Raw genomic sequence first — 25,332 nt, forward strand, 5'->3', positions numbered from 1 at the left:
AAACACTTGCATTACAATGGTTCCTACGGTTTTCTAGGATCTGCACCCTCTCATTCCCATCTCCAACCAGTCTCTGCCTCACTTGACCTTCCATCCCCACAGACAGGGCCTCCTCGTTGTTCCTGGGACACATTAGGCACACTCTTTCTTTAAGGCCTTTGTACCTTCTCTGTTTTCTCTGCCTGGAAATCTCTTTACCCAGATTCCTCATGGTTTGTTTCCTCAGCTCAGTCAAGTGTTCCCTTTTCATTATGGGTTATCAGGATGAGAATCACGACTATTTAAGTTTGATCTAGAAGTTCTTGTTAATGTAATATGGCCAAAACAACAACAACAAAAAGGAATAAAAGATATAATTGTTAAAAATGCTGACACACAATTCTTTCTCTTGTTTGTTTGGGGCAAATGCCATCATTACATACATAAAAAATCCAAGAAAATCTACTGAGAAACTGTTAGAAATAAAAAGGAGTTTAGTAAAGAGGCTAGTAACAAAGTAAATACCAAAATCTATTCTAGTTACCAACAATAAATAGAAATAAGTAGGGGAAATATTCCATGACAGCAAAATCAAACAAAATACACAAATAAATTTCATAAGAAATATCTGAGAATTATATTAAAAACTCTCTTCTGGGGACCATAAAAGAAGATCCAAATAAACTGAAAAATATGCTGTATTCTTGAATATGATTCAGAGTTGTAAGTAGATCAATTCTTCCCAAATTACCACATGAAATTAATATAATCATAATTAAAATCCCAATGATTTATTAATAGCTTTTTAAATTTTATAAAATTATTTTCAAATTTATCTAAAAAAACAAACTGTGAAAATAATCAGGAAAATTCTGAAAAAGAAATGACTCTTCCAGAGAGTCAAAAATGTTATATTTTTAAAGCTAATAAACTTAAGCCAATATATTGGTGCCAAAAAAGATTAATAGTAGAATGGTACAGAATATCTAAAAACAGGCACAAATATATATACACACACATACATACACACACACATATACATCAACACACACACATTACTATAAAGCTGGTGCTTCCAATCAATGGGTAACATGTGACATTTACATAGGAATGATACTCATGTTTTCTTTAAAATATTAAAGACAAAAAACACTGTAAAAGTACTAGAAAAAGACACTGATTAAAATCTTAAGTGGAGCAGGCTTTCCCAAGCCTGGAATAAATTCAGAAAAAAACAAATAAAAGGATTAAAAATTCTAGCAACACAAAAATTCTAAACTTTGATTAGAAAAACATAACATAAAAACCTAAGACACAAATAATAAAGCTTGCAGCAAATGACAAAGAGTAATATCTATAATACATAAAAAGCTAGAGGACAGTAAGACAGGACAAATTATATGAACAGGTAAATCACAAAATAAACATAAATAAAAAAGTTATGTTAATAAGAATTCAAAGTAAAATTATAAAAGATGCCATTTTTCTTACAGTCGAAAAATATCGATAACTTCTAGAGTATGAGTGATGAAATTGTGAGAATACAACCTAGAACAACTTTTCTGGGGGACAATTTAGGAATTATGAAAAGTCCTAAAAATTATATACCCAACCACATAACAATTTGATTTCTAAAACCTTATCTTAAAATAGTACACAAAGTTATATGTATAATATTGTCATCACAATGATGTTAATGATAGCTAACTTACAGTAATAGTAAATATTTGTCATAAGAAATTAAATAAAATATGGTGTAGTATTTAATGGAATACTATATAGCCATTAAAATTGCTTATTTAGATATATGTTTACTGAGATGTCCAGGATATAGTAAATAGAAAAAAGCAAATTATTTAAGAAAAAATATACCTGCATTTAAACAATTTTGAAAGAAAACCTATGAAAATATTAACTGTGTAGTAGAATAATGGGTGATTTTCATTCTGCTTTTTGCCTAACTCTAGTTTTGAAATAATTTGCAATAAATATGTATTACTTTTGTAAATAGCTGGAACAATAAAGCTGTTTTAATTTTTTCAAAAAATCTACAGCATGTTCACCAAATATAATATAGAAGGCCCTCAGAATTTCCTGGGACTATCACCCACTCTTCCAGTGGGGACATATGCAAACAGTTCTATTAAAGACAGAGACGAGCAGGAACTTATAATAACAAGAGCATTTTAGAATAAAAATCCAATCTGTTTTCCCACTGCAGTAGTCACATATTTCCCTTTCTTTCCTCGTTTCTCTCTTCTCTTGGGAAGAATTGATTAGAATTTTAACTAGGAGAAAATGGACTATATTTGAAGCCATGGAACTAATCTGAATCAAAGAAGCTGAGGTATGCAGACTTTCAACTTATCCTGAAATATTAATCCAGGCAATAACAATTCATAAGACCATATAAGCACCAATGCCTGTATGAGAATTCTTTTCAGCAGCAGCAGGATCACAGGCACAGCTGTAAGCAGCCAGTTTGCCTTTGATCCCTTCCACTCACCTTTTCTGAACTTACCTGCTGTTCCAAAGGCCATAGCCAACCTAAATCTACTCTTTTCAAAATAACTCCTGCACAACAAAATTATTCTTCTCCTTCTTCTCAAATAAAATTCCCATTCCCCAAAAGCTGCTGATCTAGATATTAATCTGATTAGGGAAAGAGCAATAAAACACAGAAACTGATAGGTCCCAAACATTTTATAATGATACTTCTTAATCTAAAAGATGGTTCCTGGGGAGATACTTTGAAATAGGAGACTTCAGTGTTACTTGACAACTCAGGTGGCAGTACTTTACCTTACCTATCACCATATCTTCCTATTCTGTCAGGATATAAAACAATGGAATGCTGAGGTAGTGGTTTTTCACTTACTGCTTTTAATGGAAGAACTATAAAATGTCACTGATTCTTTAAAACATACATTTTCTTCCTCATAATAAGAAAACTTGGCACATGAGCAAGAAATGATCATACGTCAGTCAAGTAAAACTATGACCAATAGAAATTGGGTTGGGTATACTCATATCAATTGGCAACAGGTTTTAGCTCTAAGATAGTTGATTCTTCAAGAACTCAAGAACACAGAAAAAGGACAAAGAACAATTTATATATTGTATCTGTTGGCAAAGTACAGGTGTGAACAGACTTCACAGAATGAAAATATGAACCCTCTGAAAAATACTATTAACAGAAGAGAAAAAGAATTATTTGAAAGATTACAGAGAAAAGCACAGTACACCTCCATAATATTTTACTACAGGATGCAAAAAAAAAAAAATTGTTAATCAATTACTTGATGTCCTCAAGAGGATGAAAACAAAGATATGTCCACTAAAACACAATAGCAAGCAAGGACATAGGAGAATAAATTAAAAATATAACAAGCTGAGATAAAAAGGCAGAAAATTAAAGAAATGTGAAAAAAAAGAGAAGCAACACTGAATTTAAATTAGCAGAGAGCATGAAATAACTAACTAAACTAACACTGCAAAAGATGGAATCAGTGATGCAAAGTATAAAAAGTTCTCCCAAACTGCTGGATAGTAGTGTCAGAGAACAAAGAACAAAGATTTAAACTATAAGAAATAGGAATATTAAAAAAGAACCTAGAACATAATAGCTGAGATTAAAATGGAAGGCTCACCCTTGTTCCGGACAAAATTGATAGATACATCTGTACACAAATTTGGAATTATAAAGGTAAAAAAAAATTCTAAAAGGAAACAGGAAAGAAAAATGCAGCAAAGCAGGTTACCTAAACCAGACTGATTTCAATATTCCTCTTCTGTATTAATAAATTTCAGAAGATGATAGTGCCAGATTTATAAAATTTTCTGAAAACAGTTTTAGTCAAGAATTCTGTACACAGACAAGTTGTCATACAAGTATGAAGACAACAAAAAGAAATTTTAGAAATTAATAGCTTAGAAAATTTGTCACTCACATATTCCTCCTGCGCAATTACTTAAACAATTACACAAACTCATCAAAAAAAATAAGCACTCAAGAATGAAGAATTTGAGTCATTCAAGAATTTTAGGGTGGAGAATTCTGGTTAATATGTCAGAATAAGCAAAAGTGGAAAGTACCCCCTTTCTATTCCAAATGCAGACAAATGCCAGATAAAATATAACTACATTTAGAATATACATTACTTACATACGTAAGTCAAATGGAAGAGAGGGAAATCATGCCAGAAACAGGGTAAGAATGGTGTGCTAAAATTCAATGGATATGGGCCTTAGGGGCTAGGGTTTTAAATGTCCACATAAGATCAAAGGTCAAGGCCAAAGGGAGCCAGAACTAGGCTCACTGTACAGTCAGGAATTGAAAAGTATGCCAGCTACAAAAGAAAAGTAACAAAACTCCACCCATTGGCTTGGATATGAAGCATTTAAATGAGTTGCATCCCACTGAACCACGTATTGAAGAAGAGTCATACTCCATAAACTTGAACCCCAAGCCTGAACTATTCATAGATGTGACAAATATTTCTTATTCCATTCAGTGCAGAAATCCTGAGTACAGAAATTTCACGTAAAAACTGGTCCTAAACAGGGGAAACCTGCAAGGCCCCAGCAGCAGGGGTGAGACTGCTTCTTGGGGACATTGTTCTATCAAGGGAATGTGTAGAACTGCCAGGAAAGATAAGCTCTGCTAAAAATAAGTTCACAATAAAAAATCTTAAAATTCATAAGAAAATCTACCACCAAGTAAGAAAGGAGAAACAAGCAGAATTCATAGACGAGGAAAACAGAGAACAGAGAATTCTATGAGAAAAATTTTAAATTATTCACTCAATAAATATTTGTTTAACAAGTACTGTGATTCAGGCACTGTTTTGGATGCTGGAAACAATAGCAGTGAACAAAATAGATAAATTTCTATCCTTCATGGTGCTTACATTCCACTGGGGGAGACAAATAATAAAGAGATCAATATGAACTATGCCAAGAGGTACTAAGTGCTACAAAGAAAAATAACATAGAATAAAGGACAGAGACAGAGACATATGGGATGAGTTAATGCTATTTTATATAGAAAGGGCAGAGAGGGGCCTCTACAGAAGCTCTTCTCAAACTTTTTTGTCTTATGACATTGAGTATATAGGAATATTTTGTATTTCTTTTCGTTTTATTGTTTTTGTGAGTTATGTCTAGTAGTATTTTCTGCATTAAATATTAAAGCTGGGAAAATTTTAAAACACTTAATCATTTAAGAATATCAGTAATCTCATTACCTGCTAAAATAAATACCATATTTTGATGAAAAATATTTCTAAGACAAAAAAATTAGAAAGAAGAGCTCCATATACATTTTTTACAAATCTCTTTAATGTTTGGCTTAATAGAAGATAGCTGTACTCATATCTGCTTCTATTCAATCTTTTCCAATATGTATTTTGGTTGGAGTATGTGAAGTGAACAGATATGTATTAGAGTTGGAAATGAGAGGAGTATTTTAATACTGTTTTCAAATGATTGTGCATATTCTTTTTTGATACTATACCAAAATTCCACAAGTGGTAGTTCCTTAAAGGTTAGTTGCAATGTGGATTCTGAATCTATGTCAATGAACTTTTCATTCTCTGTTGTAATAAAATTCATTGGTTTATCTTGCACTTTTTATCTTTTATCCATGCACAGTTTTGTAACAATAGTTACAAAAGTAGTTATTTGGAAAATATTGTTTCATTGAATTATGCAGATCCTCCAAATGTTGATACATTTCATAATATGATATCAAAAATAACATTCATATTCATTAATACTTACAAACTCATCAGAAATATCTTTAAGTATTGGTAAGCTGTCAAACATATAGTGACAGATATGAGTCTTCCAAAATTCTAATTTTTGTTTGAAAGCTTGAATTTATTATTGGCAAAATAAAAAAATTAATGATGTCAGATATTTGCTTTGACATGATAGGCTCAATGTGTTTATTTTTGAAAAAATTTTGCCAAATACCCAAGTCTAAATAACTATAATTTTGACTGTCAATTATCCAAGTAAAAATGATGTTCTAGAAAAAGAAAAAGAATAGCTACTTCATATTGCAACTCAAACAATTGCACACATGCTGTCCCTGGAGGCAATCACTATACTTTGGAATAAGTATTTTAGGTGAACTTCCATTACATCACACACAGTATTGAAAATGCATATACTCAATGGTCAGTTTCAATAAAACTAATATTTTTTACACTTTAATCAAGAGCATGTAAACCAGTAGTGTTTGTTTTCTTATTGTGAGTGCATGGCAGGGAAAAATACGACTATGAGTACAGTTTGGTGCCACTGCCATGATTTATGTTAACAGTTTTACTTCATACACCTTTTGTACCGTCAATGTGCATGTTAGTATAGTGAAAACAACAAATGGTACTCCTGTATTATTATGAAAATAGTATGACCTTACAGACTCCTTTAAAGTGTCTTGGGGACTCCTATGAATCCATAGATTATACTCAAAAATCAATGGTCTAAGGTGACAACTGAGCCTCAGAGAGCTAAGGTAACCAACTATTGAGATTTGCATGAGACTGTCCTGGTATTAGCACTGAAAGTCCTGCATCCCAGGAGGATAATTAGTCACCCTATAGGGAGAGACATAAATGAAGTGAGCATGCATGACAGAATAATAGCCTAGAGAAGAAGCATTTCAGGCAGAGGAAACAGCAAGTGCAAAGGTCCTAAAGTCAAAGAATGGTTAGTATATTCCAGAACAAAAGACCCATTACAAAGGCACACACCCCTAGAAAATTTGTTTGTCCCCAGGTAGTTTAGCTACTGGAGAATGTCCAACTCAATACTCAATGGACACTCAGTGATTCCTATTGCCTATTTCCAAGTTTTGGAAAATTATTCATGACAAATGTGATAAGGCTTTCTCCAAAGAGTTACACAGAGACAATTAAAACCAATTACAAACTATTTTAAAATGAGGACATTAAAAATTTTGAGTTTACAGTTAGGTTTATACAATCAAAGTTGATGTCAATCCTCTAAGGAAGAAAGGTATTATTTAATTTATTTGCCAATTATTCATGGTGTAATTTAGAAGTTGCTCAATGAATGTTTGTTGAGTGATTATCCAACGTGTAACTGGAGATATTCAGGGGAAGTGAGGAACTCAGCTGATTTTCTGAGAAATCCTAAATCAAAGAGTAAACTTTTAAAAAGAGATTCTTTTGTGCTGTATAGTTTCATAAGGCTAGAAAACTAAATTTTAATCTCATGCTATCTGCATACTGAACCATAAATTTACTCTTTTTTAATTAGAGGACTGTTCTCTCAGTTCCTGGAAAGGAAGCATTTTTGTTTTTTCTGTTCAAAACATTTCTTAACATTTCAGGCTAACTATTTATTTAGAATAGCACTTAAAAGAAAATAAAAGGAATGGAGGCAATGGTAGATTTTAAAATTAGAACCAGTGTAGTAGATTTTCCACTTTGTTGATCCAAGCCAGGAAATATGCAACTTTTGTGATGTATAAATACTAGAAAACAGAAAGGCTATCTGGTATATTATTGCAGAGTTTGCTCTAAACTGATATTACTATGAAACATTCTCCAGACTTCCTTAAAATCATGAAAACTAAGTTGAGAAAAAAGAATCTAATAAATGCTATATATATTTAATAATAATTTCATTTCATTTAGAAATGTAATCATTTTAGTTCTATTAATATGAAGAGAGATCACTACTTCTCAGAGACTAGGTATCCCCACAAAATAATTGTAAACAGAAATATGACCATTAGTCAAGGAGCTCATGTTAAGAATATATGTGCCAAATGGCCAATAAGTATCTGAAAAGATGTTCAATATCAATGTCTTTATGGACTGCAAATAAAAACCACAATAAGATGGCTTCACGCCCACTAAGATGGCTTTTTAAAAAAACCTCAGAAAACAGAAAATAACAAGTGTTAGCAAAGCCACAGAGGCATTGGAACCCTCATACATAAAAAATGGCATAGCCACTATGGAAACAGACTGGCATTTCCTCAAAAAGTTAAACCTAGAGTTATGTGACCCAGCAATTCCACTCCTAGTGGAATACCCAAGAGACTTGAAAACATATTGCTCATCCAAACACTTATACACAAATGTTCATAGTAGCATTATTCATAATAGCTAAAAAGTGGAAATCACATAGATGACTGACTTAAAGGGATACACAACATGTGATACATACACTGGAATTTTAGCAATAAAAAGGAATAAAGTATTCATGTTCATCCATGCTACAACATGAACCTTGAAAACATGCTAGTTGGAAGAAGCCAGTCATAAAAGGCTAAATATTTTTTATTCTATTTATATAAAATATCCAGAGACAAAATGTGGATTAGTTGTGACCTTAGGCTGGTAGACTTTGGGGAAAATGGGAAGGTAACTGATAATGCATGTAGGGTTTCTTTTGGAGGTGATGAAAATATTCTGGAATTAGATTGTGACGGTTGCGCAACCTTTTAAAGACTAAAAATCACTGCTTTGTAACTTTTTAAATGTATTTTTATTTTTTAAAGTGACCTAACAGCTGTGTCCCCACCACCAGTTTAAGAAGTAAAGCATTACATGTAGCTTAAGTTCCCTGTATACCCTTCCCTGATTAGTTATCTTCTACTTCTATCAGAGATAATCACTATCTTGATGTGCTATTTATCATCCCCATGCATGTCATTAAACTTTTCTATATATTTATATATCACTCACAAGGCATATTTTTGTTTTACATATTTTTAAATGGTATCATGTAACTTCTATAGGTTGCTTTTTAAATCATATTGTTTTAGAAATTTATTAATTATTTGTAAGTTATCATTAAGTGGCTTTTTTACAATGACATCTAGCACTTGGAATTATGAGGTCACACTCCCAAGAATAATAACTAAGTCTATGAAATGTCTTCGCTTCCTTTTTTTAATCAATTTAATCAGAAGATTTCTCTAAGCATCCCAAACCATCATTGAGTCTTGTTCAAAATGAAGGAATTTAAAATGCATTTTATAATATGACAGGCTTTTTAAGGTAAGGACTCCAACATAAAACAACTCCTACTTAACTGAGGATAATTTAGAGGGGAAAACCTTGCATTATATTGTCATATATGGTAAATCATACTAAGAATAAATGATAAGCCTAATCAATAATTAACCTGCAATATTTAAACCAACTATAGGGACTCCCCTACATGGCCATTCTAGTTTTAACCACTAAAACTCTTCTTGTAGACCTTGTGGTTGCTTCTTTAATATGCATTTCCTTTTTCGTTGGTAACTAGTTAATATTTTTTAGAATCCTAAAACATATCCAGACAGCCCACTGAATATGGGAGAAGTCGCTACCCCTTGACAACAGTTATCGATTCAGAGATAGTCACATGCTACAATTCTTGGAAATGAGATGGAGGAAATTATCTAACGAGGTTCTAGGAAAGAAATTTCTCTGCTTTTCAGAGTAAGTGTCTGGAAACACCCTTCTCTCTCTTTCTGATTTTGAACAAGCAAGCATATGACCATACAAGTTGTTAGTAATTATTTAGGGACACAAGAGCAATAGGCCATTACACCATTCTACTTTACTAATAGAATTCCAATTTTGATCCAAGCAATAACATACTCAGTTAAAAATACTCATAACCCCAGACTCCTCTGCCAATGTTGATCATATGACAAAATTCTAATCCTTGAGATGCAAGCCTAAGTCCTTGAAGAGGACTTTTCTTTCCCTAAAATAACATGTGAAGAGAAGCCTTTTGGTATTCCATGCTTTCCTGTTTTTCAAGTAGGAATTCAGATATGATGCCTGGGGATGGAATAGTACCTGTGACTATGAGGATGAAAGACACATGCTAACAATAGTGGAACGAAAGATAGAATGTGCTGGGGCTTTTCAGGATTTCCTAGAGCAGCTTTAATAAATAGCTCTGGATTGACCACCTTCAGACTTCATATTACATGAGAAAAAATGAACTCTTATTTGGAACAGCCACCATGCATATTTTTGTTATAAGCAACCTAATGCAATTCAAACTGATAAAACTGTCAGAATCAAATGCTGGGTTTTCAATTACATAAGTCAATGATTTCCCTATATTGTTTAAGCCTGGGTCCCCCAACCTATGGTGAGTTGTATAATTATTTCATTATATATTACAATGTAATAATAATAGAAATAAGGTCCACAATATATGTAATGTGCTTGAATCATCCCAAAATTATCCCCCCTCTCTCCGATCCGTGGAAAAATTGTCTTTCATGAAAATTGTCCCTGGTGCCAAAAAGGTTGGGGACTGCTGGTAAGCCATTTTGAACTGAATTTCTATTTCTTGCAACCAAGGGCAAGCACCGTAAGCTGATGGAGTTTCCTTCCTAAGGAAGGGGTAATATCTATGGCTTAAGTCCCTAAAGGGCAAGGACCATGTATTATTCATCATAACCTGCTGCCTAATTCTTATGAATCTTTAATAACAAGTAACCACAATTATAGAGAAATCTTTCCAAACTAACAGTGTTATCTCACTTGCATAAGGTTACTCAACTGATAAATCAGAGGAAATAAGAAATGACACATTCTTACTCTTCTTTAAACATACATGACACATACTGACCAAATTCATTGACATGATAAAGCTAAGAAACTACTTTTAGCATATCATGCCTTCAACTTCCTGTCACCAAATCTTCAAATGTAGGTATATCTACTGCTTTCACCCTTTCCTTCTTCCTTCCTTTTACACTATAGTAGAGTGGTTTAGAGTGGTTAAGAGTGAGGGCTTTCTAGTCTACCGATACAGATTCAAATCTTAGATCTATTATTTACCACCATTTATGTGGCCTCATGCAAGTTACTTAATTTCTTTGAGCCTCAATTTTGCTCAAATGCATAATGGAGGTAAACAATACAAACCTCAGAGGGTTCTTGTCAGAATTAACAGAGATAATGTTTGTAAAATGCTAAGCACATGTATAATATATAGTAATTCTTTACTAAATGTTACCTATTATTTGTAGTGTACAGCACAAGAGGTATCCTTTCTCTTGTCTAAGGCTAATTTTTACCTTACCTCTGGATCCCACCCCCCTTCTACTTCCACAGGGACTTACAACATTTTAAAACAAATGGCTTGAAGGAATTTCATGTAAAGACATAGAGATTATAAGCAACAAAGTGTAACTACCCCCAAAATTGGCTTAGTCAAAATTAATGGAAATATAGGTATGTATTAAATTTTGGGGAACAGAATTTCCACTTTATTTTCTAAAATTAAGATTAAATAATTCACATGCTATTTAAACAAGTGTTAATTAGAGTAGAGAAATAATGCCTTTCTTTTATCCATGTTTTTAAGTCACTTTTAATCAACAATAAGATTAAATTTAGGCAGGATTTAAATTTTTCTTTGGTTAAATATAAACAAAAGGATACACCTTGATTACAAAACTCCATTTCAATATTATAAATGATAATAATTTGTGGTTTTATCCTTTCTCTAATTGTGTAATGCAGTGCAAAAGGATATGACTTTGCCTGCTGTTCTGGGAGGGTTCTGAACTTTTACCAATTAAAAAAAGGAACACGTAGATTTTGAAGTAAAGAAATAAATGGAGCCATTACATTACTTTGTTATTTCAATATAACTTTCCTTTAAAAATTCATGAAATATTCTTTTATTATTGTTATAATGTTTATGCAATAAGTTAAAATTGAAAAAAGAAAAAATAAACAAAATATTCACAAAATAGCTTCCAATTTTCCTTGATTTACGCCTTCCTAAGGGACTATGACATTATATTGGATTTTATGTAATATGTTTATAAAAATTAAATGCCCAAATTTTAATTATATGCCATTTTTTTAAATAGAAGAAACTCTTTTAGATGCTTAAAAGAAACTACAATTGCTTTGTGAGTACTTACTTTTGGCTTGCTCTGTCATCAATATTACAAAACCTTTCTGTGACTATCAGAAGCTTTCGGTATATTGTTAAGCAGTAATGCAAATCCAGGGCATGTTCTCCTCTTTCTGTTTTCATATTACCAAACCTAACCAGGCATACTGTAGCTGTCCAATTCAGAAAGTACTGTTACTGTATAATCTGAGACTTCTGCAACCATATATTTTAAAGGACTCATCGAGCCCTGAAAGGCAAATGCTATCATTCAAGTTCTAATTACATGCTACCTGGGTTTTACAGAACAGAAAAAATAAATAAATAAATAAATGAATACTTTACTTCCTAAATACATTTTTGACCAAAATAAATGTCCAAAATATTTTCTGAATGTATCATTGTACAATAATTCAAGCACTGCTCCATTCAAATTATGTTCTTCTTTCTCCTGATGCTGCTTATACTTGATAAATTGGTCAATAAATGCCAAGTCAAATATTCAAGTAAATATATTTTCATTGTTATTGGCAGACATATAATTAACTCTGAGAATAAAAGAAACAAGAAATCAATTTATGATTACTTCTTTAGTTCTTCCCATTAGTCATTTACATTATAATTGTTGTTCCACTTTTAAAATCTTTATACACACACACATCTTGACTATAATTATAAATCAAATTACTTCAACTACAAATTAGTATTGTGTGAACTGTGAACCTCATATGTTAATTTTATTAGTAAGATACAAATGTATTATTACCCATGTATATGAGCTGATTAAAAAGCAATGCACATTTATGAGCCTATATTAATTAGTAATTTCAGCAAATGTTTCTAAACAATGTTACGGACTTGCTCTGTCTTCTCTCTAGTACAACAACTGAATCAACATTCTTTTTTTAAATATGTGTATATGTCAACAATTTACTTTTCCATTTTCAGGCAAAACAGAAAAAAATATTACAAAGAGTAAACATTTTTTCAAAAATTTATTATCTGTCAGGTCAATATCTTCACCAATCCAAGAAAAATATATTTTGTGCAAAAACTTACTAAGTGATCTTTTAAAAATATTGCCCTAAACTAGAGGCAAAGCTTCATATTATTATTATACGTGAATGTCATAAACAAAAAAGTTTAAGATAAGCTCAAGAACTCGGCTTTAATAAAATATGCTGCCATTACTTGATTGCTACTTTCACTATGATAGTTTGATTGTTTTTCAATTATATGTCATGGACAAGTCATTTAACCTCTCAGTTTCCTCCCCTATAATGAAGGGAGAATGATGGTGTCTCATCATAAGATGCCTCTTAGGACCAAAGGAGTTAATATAAGTGAAGTATTTACAACTGTGTCCAGCATATACTAAGGGCTCATATTTTACATATTACTTCTATTAGCTTCTAGTTACCAAGACTGAAAGTATCTTAACTCTTTTTCAAGAAAAAGAAAGCTAAGTCATGACATTCTTATTGCTTTGCCCATCCTACCACCTTTTAGCATTGCTGGTAGCAACTAGTTTATCTGCTATTCACAGGCAAAATAGGAGCTAGGGCCTTGCCGAATAATAGTTCCAAATTCTAGTATAAAACACTCTCTCTTTTATCTATCACACTATTAGTATTCAATTCATTCAATCCACTAATGTATACTATATGCTAGGTATTGGATACAGGCAGTGAGAATAAAAGATGGTCAGAAACAAATTCCAGACATGTTGCTCACAAAATAGTGGGGGATACAAACAAAAGCACAAGTATGTATTTGTTGTTTAATTTAAAAATTTCACCAAGATGTCCATGGGAGGGCTTTATGAGTGATGTTTGATTAAGACTTGGAAAGAAGAGCTGAAGCTCACCAGGTGGAGAAGGGTTCTATGATTAATTTATTCACAAACAAAAAAAAATGGAAATTCCTCATAGTGTTAAATTCAAATAGACATATCTGAAGCAAACAGACTTCCTCAAACAGAATTCCCATTACACGTTGCTTGTTTAGTACGTTGTTTGGTGTTGAATAAATATTTTTTAAAACTACCCATTTATGTTACCCATAATAGCAAGGCTTTAATTGTGACACATTTAAATGACGTTCTTAGCTTCCTGTCTGTTCCCATCCTACCCATGAGCAGTCAGAATGATCTTCTCAAACCACTTTTCTTTTTTTTTTTTGGTAGAGACAGTGTCTTCCTATGTTGCTCAGGCTGGCCTCAAACTCCAGATCTCAAGTCATGCTTCCACTTCAGCCACCAGAGTAGCTGGGACTAAAAGCACATGGCTACCTAAAACCATTTTTATCACACTGCTCCCAGATCGAAAACCCACAATGGTTTCCTCCTATTCCCAGATATCAGCCCTTTATTTTGACTAGATTCCTCTCCCTCTCTCTGGAATGCTTTCCTCCTACCACTTCTCTTTGCCTCTCCAAAATTCTACCCACCCTTCAAAATCCTTCTTCAAGAAGCCATCAGACTCTCCTGCTTCTATCTAAAACACAGAACTTTACAAATGCTGCAAAAAAGAGAGAAACGCTAGCGGAAAAGGTATAATTTTAGATGAAAGACATGTCCAAAATGTGGCAGACAACTGAAAAACAAAAGGCACAAATTCATTTGAAAATTTCATTCAATTGTTACATCAACATAGCACACTTACATTATTATTCAAAATTTATATACTGTATCAACTACTTATTAAATAATTCTTCCTCCAATGACAACTTTACTCTTTTAAAACCTTAACCATCTCACAGAATGGATGATGAATTCTTCATTATTCAACTAGTTTCTCTAGAGAAAATTCATATTAGAACTGAAGGTGTCACTGGATTCAGAACTTTAAATATGATCAGGTAACATGGAACTATGCTAGCCAGCATAGTAGTAGTGTGCTTCTTACTATAAGGACAACTGGTGAAGTAGTGAAATATCCCCAAAAAGTTAAGACAGATTTTTTTTCCAAGTGATAATCAGCATGCTCTACATGTCAATACCTGAGATTCCAACTCCATTTTCTCTTCATTCAGCTTCTCTGTTGCTTTCTTAATTTTTTCACGACATCTATTTATTTCGGATCTTACTGTAATACAAATTCAATCTTTAAACACATTAATCTTTCTAACGTCCAGATTTCGGTAGCATTTGATAAGATACCTTTCATCTGTCTTTCCCTCCAAAGGGCAAGCAAGCTGCCCTAACTGCTCTGACTACTACCTCTGGGATTTCCCTCTGCTCCAAGCACCCAGCTCCAGAAGACAAAAGGCCCCCCAGGCAAAGGACAGAAGCGCCCCGACCTTCTCGCATCAAACGGCGACTCTCCTCAGCCCGATGCTCCGTGAAGATGATGTGCTGAAATAAGGACTCTAAGCTCATCTCAGGCCCTGGGCTCCTGCGGATCCTTCTCTCGTGGTTAAATATTTTATAACCAAGCCTGAGTACACTGGAAAGCACAATAAAGAAGAAGGATTGTTCAAGGACTACTCCCAGATGGACCAGTCTTTGTCCCTGTCGCCTCTCCACAGCGAGGACGGAGCCGGACCCGGTCAAAGCCCCGCGTCAAAGGGACGCGCGTGCCCTTGGCCCTTGTTTCCCAGGTCCAATTTACAAAACCCGGCTTTTCTCTCTCACGCCCTGAGACAGATTCAGGCTCTGCGTTTCTCGTAGGGGAACGCAGCTCCCCCGGCCTCGGCCTCGCCTCTCTGTGGGTTTGTCTTTTGCTCTGAGGGCAAATAAAAATGGAGGCTCAGGATCTTGGCTAAGGGTCTAGGCAGCAGCCATTTCCCAGCAGGCTTTTAATCCCAGTCCCCTCTCATTTTAGGGAGAAGGTCTTCAAAGTGCTCTCTCAGCAAAAGGGTACTTGCTAACAATACCTCTCCAGAGAAACTTTTCCTAAGGCTATAGCCAGAAACTCAGGTCGGCCTTGCCTTGTGAGAATTACACTATGGCGGCTGGCTGGGCCCTTCGGGTGGTCAGGGTGGTTTCCTGTGAGCCACGTGACTCATCCCTCCCCCACCCCCCCAAGGTCTTAGGCCCTATCAGGATTGGGGTGCTCAGTGTGCAAGGCACAAATCCTTTGGCATTGTAAAGTACAAAGCACTCAGAATTCTAAATATAAACTTTTGCGAAGTCGTATCCTTTGACGATGGCAAAGGCTGCTATAAATGTGCAATGTCTGACATTCCGCCTTAATCATTCCTTTGTAATCAGGGCATATCTTTTTTGTCTGCTTTAAAATTAATCATTGCCTTTTGTAATCAAGCTGCAGTAATATTAACACTTCAATATCTGCGCAATATGTGTCATAGACCAAAGTGGTTGCTAATTAAAGCTTAAACATGAAAGGCACCTTTGGGACTTTTGTGTGGGATTTTTTAAATCAAAAATTAAAATATTTTTAGTTTTAGAAGGTCGAAATGTTGACATTATAATAAAATTTGTCTTTATTTCTGAATGTAAAATTGACATTGGTTAAACTTTAAAAAGTAATTTCTAGTTAAACTGGATTTAGAATTAAGTAAAATAAGGTAAATGTAAATTCTGTCATAGCACAATAGGCTTAATTAATATTTCATTAATGCTTTAGTATAATCAGTTATAAATTTTAACCTATTCCAGATTTCCACCTTTAATTTCCTTCTACCCAAGTATTCATCAAACTTAGTTTTTCAACTTTATTATAAAAGAATGCATACTGAAAAGTATACAAAATAGAAAAGAACTCCCCATAAGCATATCATTTAGAAGCAAATATTAACATTTTAGCTATTGCCTTCCAGGTAGTCCTTTTCACCTTTCATTATTCCTTTATAAACTTGAAATTATTGTGAATAAATAATAATTTATTATTTGCTGGTGCCAAGCACTATTCTAAACACTTTATATCCTTTTGAGATGATTTTTTAATTATTATTTTCATAGTGTCATTGAGGAAACTGAGGCACGGAACAATTAGGTATCTTGCCAAGATTGCATACCTTGTATATGGCAGTGAGAACTGAAACCAAGAATTCTGGGATCTGAAGACACGAATTTAATTTTGGATTCTGCTCTTTTTTTCTTCTTATTACATCACAGGTATTTTACCATTTCATTGAAAACATTTTATAAATTCATTTTTATAACTCCATAATCCTCCATCATCCAGATGCATATATAAAATTTAGATATACTGAAATAAATCTCTTTTATCTGTTCAAGGATGGAAAACAAAGCTGAAATTGTGGTTTGAACCATTTTCTTTGAGCACTTATTTGAAGGCATATAAACCATACCACAGCGGTCATCAAAGGAGAGGGCTTCCAGAAGATAAATTATATTACTAATTAATATCACTCCCTTTAGAATTATTTCCCATGGACTTGCACAGGGAGCATCCTCACAAGGAGGCTGGTTTTCAAAAGCATGCTGCTATTTAACATTCCAATTTTATTAGTTACACTCAAATTCACATTTATTATTTAACATGCTCTTTCTGTACTGAAACTTGGCAGAGTAAAATTTGGGCAGCCTTTGGGGATCCCAGTCGCCTCACTTACCCAGGAGTATAGAAAGAAGAGAGAGTTGCTGGAAATTCAAGAAAGGAGGTATGGGGAGAAATGGCTTCTTCATCTTCTGCAGTCATCTTCCCACCCCAGAATATTGTGGTGCTTTTAAATCCCAAATTAGAATCTTCTTAGAGGTACGACAACTATCCACTATAGACATTAACAGTATTTTCAAATTTTGTTTGTTGAAGCAAACATGATTATGCATGCCCACAATTGAAATTTCAAGTGTTTCATAATAATAAATAAAAGTAACATATCAAGATATTAAAACATTGCAATCATATATCTAAATTTACTCATATTTTCTCTAGGGCTATTTTTTCTTAAAGATATACATGCCAATTATATCTTAAAATGTTCAGAGAAAGAGTAGCATTACCTGAATTTATGCCAAATAAAAACAGTATTTGATGTGGTAAAACTCAGGCATACTACTTTCTGAAAATGCATCTTATAAGTCTGAACAAAGAAGAAATGATTCATTCAACAACTGTTTAATGAGTTTCTGCTATTCATTCAAGAAGTATTATTGAGCATCTCCTATGTGCCTTATTAGAGAAACAACAAGATTTAATAAAAGCAGAGCTACATAAAAGTATTTTTCTTCCTCCGGATATTTCTAACCTCATTGGAGAATTATTATATTTTTCAGCATTTTGGCAGCAGTATAAACAACTGCTTTCAGATGTTTCAACAGATGTTCTTTAGAAAGAAAACCAATTATTTGCATTATGATATCCACATATGATTCTCAGATCTAAACTTCCATCTGTACATGTTTCATTGAATTGCATACCTATGGAATATAAAAGTTAAGATCACTCATTTTCTTTCAACCTGAGACTTTTGTTCATAATAACACTAGCACCTGGGTTATTGAGCCATCGATAATTGTTTTGCTAGAAGGCCTTATATAAGGCTATATTGCTCTTGTGATTTAAAATGCATTTCCTCTCCTTTTTTAGATTGATAACTTCCCTAAATTCTAAACCAGGCTTGCAAATACCCACTAGCCCAGGGCATATATATTGCAATGGGAAGAAGAAAAGTAATTCATTTATTTTATGTTTTTCTTAGGGCATCTGCCACAAAGAAAAAAAAATTATGTGGGTTCAACCAAGTTTAACAACCATTTATTGAGTATCTACTAAGTGTAAAACTCTCTTCTGGGTATTATGGGGGATACAAGTTGAAAAGATACAAGCCCTGCCCTCCTGGAGGTCATAATCTATCAAATGGGACATAGCATGCACAAATAACTCTTAGGCCTGCTGTGTTTAAGAGCTCCATCCTGTGCTATGGGAAGATGGGGGGAGGGAGAGAGAATAAATCTGATGTAGGTGATCTGGGAAAACTTATCAGTAGAACATAAAATATGAGCTGGGTTTTAAAGGAGGGTGCAATATCAATAGCTACAAAATAGGGTAGAAAAAAACAGAAAGTCAGATGGGGATGGCATTTGGATGGTGTTTAACATTTTCATGGATGCAGTGGAGGACCACATAATGTTTTGGAGGCAAGTGGCTTTATCAGCCAGATAAATTTTACTGTCATAGTTGCTTTATGAGATCAATTTATGCCAGTGGGTTAGAAGCACTAAAAGAGAAGAAACTAACATGTAGTATGTAGAATACCTCAGTCCATTCAGGCTGCTTTAATAAAATACCATAAACTGGATAGTTTAAATAGAGTGGAAATATATTCCAGTTCTGGATTCTGGAAAGTCCAAAATCAAGGTGCCAGTAGATTGACTGTCTGGGGAGGGCCCCTTTCCTGGTTCATAGAAGGGGTCTTCTTGCTGAGCCCTCACATAGTAGAAAGAGCTAGGTGGCATTCTGCCTTCTCTTTTACAATTTCAATCATGAGGGCCCTGACTTCATAACCTAATCACCTACCCAAAGCCCTAACTCTTAGTAATATCACCTAAGGAGTTAGGATTTCAACTTATGAATTTTGGAAGAACACCAACATTCTGATCATAGCATTCTTTATGTGCCAATCACCATCTGAGACCTTGACATATATTAATTCTTTTAATTAACCCAACAACTGTGAGATCAACGCTTTGGTTATTCAGGGGACTGAGGTGAGAGAGCTAATAACTCATCCAAGGTCCCAGCTAGGAAGTAGTAGAATCAGTATTTGATAGGGTTATACCCTGATCTATTAAGGCAAACCCTTACCCTTTACTGCCTCTAAAGACTAGAGGCAAGAGAAAATGGGACTATTTCAGCAGCTGTGTTTCATTTCAAGGCAGATACATTTTATAAAAAAATGCTTATTATCGAGATTGATATTTTTTCTGAAGATATTTTCAGACTTCTAAAACTTGGCCGGGCGCAGTGGCTCACGCCTGTAATCCTAGCTCTCAGGGAGGCCAAGGTGGGTGGATTGCTTGAGGTCAGGAGTTTGAAAACAGCCTGAGCAAGAGCGAGACCCCGTCTCTACTATAAATAGAAAGAAATTAATTGGCCAACTAATATATATAGAAAAAATTAGCCGGGGATGGTGGCACTTGCCTGTAGGTCCAGCTACTCGGGAGGCTGAGGCAGGAGGATTGCTTGAGCCTAGGAGTTTGAGGTTGCTGTGAGCTAGGCTGACGCCAAGGCACTCACTCTAGCCTGGGCAACAAAGTGAGACTCTGTCTCAAAAATAAAATAAAATAAAATAAAATAAAACTTGAATTAGTTACGCAATGCATCTGTAATGAATTAGAATAAAATGTGATTTAAGAAAAAATAATTGAGAATGGGTCATGCCTTGTTGTAAATGCTTATTTAACCAGCCATATCATACATATAATACATAAGGCTAAAAATACAATTCATATGCAAAGCATTATATTTCTTTACTAATATTTATATTAGTTTCCTAGGGCTGCTATAACAAAGTGCCACGACTGAATGTTCTAGAACACAAATTTATTCTCTCACAGTTCTGGAGGCTAGAAGTCTAGAATCAATGTGTCTGCTCAGCTGGTTCCTTCTGGGAATTCTTAAAAATCTATTTCTTGCCTCTTTCAAGCTTCTGGTCCTTGCTGATAATCCTTGGGATTGTTTGGCTTGTAGATACATCACTCCAATCTCTACCCCTGTCATCACTTGGAATTTTCCCTGTGTGTCTCTGTCTCTTTCTTTCTTCTCCTCTCCTTATAAAGATACCAGTCATATTGGATAAAGGGCCTACCCTATTGAAGTATGATCTCATCTTAACTAATTGTATCTGCAAATGATCCTATTTTGAAATATTGCCATTTCTGAGGTGCTGGGAGTTAAGACTTCAACATATCTTTTTTTGAAACATAAGTTAACCCAAAACAGACATTAAAAGTTAAGTTGAAAATAGTTATGATTTTTAAAACTAAAAATTTTTAAGTAAGATTGATTTATTTCTATCACGGAACATTTTTAGTGGTTTAAGGGATTTTAGAAAACATTTTGTTTTATAGGTGTTAACATTGAGGCCAGGGAGGTTGCTAAATGTCCTCAATGTTGCACATGCAGTTAATGTCAGAACTAGGTCTAGAATTCCTTCTTAATTTTTTCTGTTCCCATGAAAGATCTTTTTTGTTCACCTCTGGCTTTGAACCACTCCAGTTAAAGCAATTCCTTTTTAATCTGTTTTCTATATTGAATTTTCTTGTAAAGAGTTTGAAGAAGGAGTATAACAACCAGGGTGTAGGGCTGGGCTGGGGCAGCTCATCTACTGCAGGGACCCTTCCCCATTAAGGCGATTAGATATATGATGATAGATGGAGATACTGAGAAAATGCACATGCATACACACATATATAGATACATGTATGATGAAATAAATATATAAGTATAAATGCCTAAAGGTGTCAATTTTATTTCCAATAGTCTTATTCTTTTACCATAAAGATGAACATAAACTGCCAATTCTTAATCACTGATTAAGAAAAAGCAATATTGCATGAAGAAATACCATTCACTTTAGGAATCATTAAATATCAAAATATTTGGAAGAAAAATCTGTAGTGTAGATGGTGAACATGGATTTTTGCATTGACTAGTCCAGAGCTTAGCACAGGGTCCAGAAAGGCTGTCGCAGGTATCTTACCTAAGATAGTAGATTGTCAGCTACAGAAAACAAAAAACAAAACTTGGAAAGCACTATTCCCCACTGTGTATAATTCATTTGCTTACTCAATAAATATTTATTGGGTACATACTGTGTATACAACAAGTATGAATTAGGCATTACAAAGATGACTAAGACAGTGGACTTGAAATCTGGTTGTACCAAGTTGTATTAATAGTTTCCATGACAATAAATTTAAGTGGTTTGGGATTACATAGAAAGAAGTAAAAGAGAAATTTAAGACAGTTTTTATGCTTACCAGTTATTTGTTTTAGTCATTAATTTATTCTTTGCCCACCTAATACTTACATGGTTACCTACCCACTAAATAATTGACTTTTAGTTGTTGAGCAGGTCTAAACTTAAACCAACAGTTAACATATTCTACTCTATCTAGTCCTCTTATTACAGTTTCTGTGAATGAAGATTTCTATTAATCTCAGTGAATTAGTCATAATGACTATTCGGAAATTTGGAATAAATTTTAATATTTCTATTACTTTCTATGATTTATTTACAGTGACTCTGGAAAGTTAAAACAATTTAATGTACGTATATACATATATGTGTAGATAGAGTGAACCATAAATTCTATTTCTTCTTAAAATACTTTGTTAAATTGCTCACTTATCAGGATAAAATTACTTTATGCTGTCAGTGTTTAAAATGACTTTAGTGGCCTTAGTACCATAGTATTACATTATAAAAACCAGACACTGCCATTATTTTCCCTCCACGATGTCATAGACAGTTCAAAATGTTTTATCATAGTTTACATGGCTCATAAAGCTTATCTTTTATTTGACATTGCAGGTGTGTTGATAATAGAATATAGAAAACTCCTTAAGGTGGTTAAAGGAAATAATTAGTTAGCATTTAGATAAAGGAGCTCATTAAGAAACATTTTAAACAGAGAATAAACTAAGTGTTTCATAGGTAATAGTAAGCAGTTCTGTACTAGAATGGAATGAATAAAAAGTGAAAGGAATTGACATATCTGAAGACATATTGCAAAATACTAGAATTACTGAAGAAATTGTATATATGTCATCATTTGATATTTGACACTTTTCTAATTCTGTGCTTGTTACATTTCATTATTCTACTTATAAAATGTGTACATGCATGGGTTTCCTAAACGGTCTGATAATCTCCCCTTTACCGTTTCCTTTTTCAAGGCATTAACACAGAAAAAAGTAGGAAACAGGCTGAGATCCCACACTGTATTGTGCCTTAGCCTCAAGTGAATAAATGCAAGGATTGTGCACACAGGATCCAAACACCCATAAAAAAGATTCATGCTGATATTCTTAGAAGAAATTAATAAACCCTAAGAGAACTTGTCAGAAAAATGTTCTAAAGATGATTTTATTTCAGTAATTGTTGTATTTTAAATGCTTTCATCTTCTTTTGTGATGTCTTTCATCTTACTTACAGATGCTATTACTCATAAAATATGATATTTCAGTCCACAAGGCTGTAAGGCTGTAACTGTAAATGAGACATAATATTCTCATCTAGGGGTAGATAAGCGGATTCAAATCTCCTGCTTCACCGTGTAAGCTGATTACAGCAGAGGTCAGAAAGCTAGTTTCCACTTCCTTTAAGTGCCAGCTATGATATTTTACATAACTAACTAGCCAGACACCTTTTCTTTCCTTTTTTTCAGTTCCAGCATCTGATTGGCAGCCTGTCTCTGTGGTTTACAAGATGGACTAGGAGTTCTATGCTTTGAGAGTGGTGTGATGGCTTCAGGGTGAGTCCGTGAGGAATGAGCACAAACATCATTCAGTGTTTATTGAAGACCTACCGTGTGCTGGGCTCTGCACCACAACAATGAACAAGATCAATGAACTCTCTGCACTGAAAGAGCCTACAGGGGCAACGGGCAACAAAGCAGACACATTCATTAATTCAATACAAGCAGAATAAATGTAGGTATAAATATAACAGCGTGGGGTAGAGACCTGCTGTAGACAGCATGCAGAACACATTTATGTTTCAACAGTCTCTGGGGCTGGAAGAACTCGGCATCTGCTGAATGGAGAGGGAACCAGTGGGTTCGGAGCACAGACGAGGTTGTCAAAGAGGTCAGGGCTCAATCATGCGGGGCCTTGAAGGCAATGGAAGGAATTTGGATTTTGTTTAAAAGGCACTGGAAGGCAGTGAAAGGGTTACGTGGGGGAATGATTGCATTTTAAAAACGGGAAGATGACAACTGAGCACTGCTGCTTTGGTGGAGGAGTGACTACACATACACAGCGGTGGGATGAAGGGTTCCATTTGGCTAATAATTAGCTGAGTGACCTTGAAGAAGTCATTGACTCTCTTTCTCCTTTATTTTACTTGTTCTTAAATGGGGATAGGAGAGGCAGAGTGAAAGGTAGGGAGAAAGGAAAGACTTAATACTTACAGATGGAAATTTCAGATAGTCAATTGGAGACCAACAACAACAACTAGTAATTTAGTAATAAAATAAAAATAAAATTTCTTCCTCCCTTAAGCAAGAAGGAATCATCCCAGCACATTCTGTGGAAAAGCCCCAGGTAGGACACATAGAAAAGAATGTAGAAATTTATTAGGATCACTGTCTTAGTTACTTTGGCTAATGGTTAATATCAGGGACTTAGGGAAGAAAAACTCAGGATTCATGCCAGAATCCACTCTACATCTTCTGGATTTAGTTGTACATAGTGTGTACACAGTAGAAATTCACTGCGTCATCCAGCCTGACTGTAAATATATTGAAATACTCCTGTATTGCTTGGTAAATAATCAGTGCCCTGCAGTGCCAACACCCACCACCTGGGCTGTCCCACCTCCACAGCCCTTCAGATCTACCCACGATCCAGCATCTAACTGGTTAATACCTGGCTTAGCAAAAGGTCTCAAGGACCATGCTCAGTGTTAGTTCTGATTGCTCAGTGCCTGGGCCTGTAGGTATGTTAGTGTCTTATGGCTGCTATAGCAAACACCACAAATGTAATGGCTTAAACTAATACAAATTTGTGATCTTATAGTTCTGGAGGTACAAAGACTGAAATAGGTCTTAGAGGGCTAAAATCAAGGTATCCATAGACCTTCCGGAGGCTCTGGAAGACAATTCCTTTCCTTACCTTTTCCAGCTTGTAACAGCCATCTGCATCCCTTGGTTCCTGGCCTCTTTATACTTCTTCAAGCCAGCAATGTAGGATCCTCAAACCTCTCCTGCTCTGACACTCCTGCCTGCTTCTTATAAAGACCTCTGCTATTCCACTAGGCCCAGCCAGATAACCCAGGATAAGCTCCCCATCACTAGACCCTCAATTTAATCACATCTGCACAGTTCCTTTTGCCAGGAAAGTAACATATCCACAGGTTTCAGGGATTAAGATGCAGATATCTTTGAGGACCATTATTCTGCCTACCACAGAGGTGAGATATTTTAAATATCATACCTGAGTATATACAAGAAGCTACATAGAATTCTCATAAAATTATGTCTCAGTCTAAAGGTGAGATATGAGAGTCATATATAGAAAAAACTTAAAATAGGTCCATGCCCTGAGAACTTTCTGGAACACTGCAAACCTTTAATTCCCTCCTCTGATTTAATAGTTACTGATATCAGATAGATGAAATAGTTAAAAAGAGAAAAGAGTTGGAGCAACATAGAAAGAAGGAGGGAGAAAGAATGCAAATATCACTCATAAATGGACAGATCCCAGTGAGGACAAGGAGAGACTCCAGAAATTGATGGCTAGCTTGCACCAGGTAACTTCCTACCCTTTCAAGGTCTTCTAATATTGGATG

The 25,332-nt window shown here is 34.4% G+C and overlaps 1 protein-coding gene across 1 annotated transcript in view; it reads right to left on the reverse strand.

Moving 5' to 3' along the window:
• Nucleotides 1-15,328, reverse strand: part of CCDC172 (coiled-coil domain containing 172) — a 48,240-nt gene extending 32,912 nt beyond the window's left edge. The window contains exons 1-2 of the mRNA XM_012774727.2: nucleotides 15,187-15,328; nucleotides 14,887-14,972 (exon numbers count right to left, since the gene is read on the reverse strand). Coding sequence (XP_012630181.1) covers nucleotides 14,887-14,972; nucleotides 15,187-15,265 — 165 coding nt within the window. The 5' untranslated portion in view covers nucleotides 15,266-15,328. The remainder of the gene's footprint in view (nucleotides 1-14,886; nucleotides 14,973-15,186) is intronic.
• Nucleotides 15,329-25,332: the final 10,004 nt, after the last annotated feature.

The sequence above is a fragment of the Microcebus murinus genome, chromosome 14 (assembly GCF_040939455.1).
Source record: "Microcebus murinus isolate Inina chromosome 14, M.murinus_Inina_mat1.0, whole genome shotgun sequence".
Classification (NCBI taxonomy): domain Eukaryota; kingdom Metazoa; phylum Chordata; class Mammalia; order Primates; family Cheirogaleidae; genus Microcebus; species Microcebus murinus.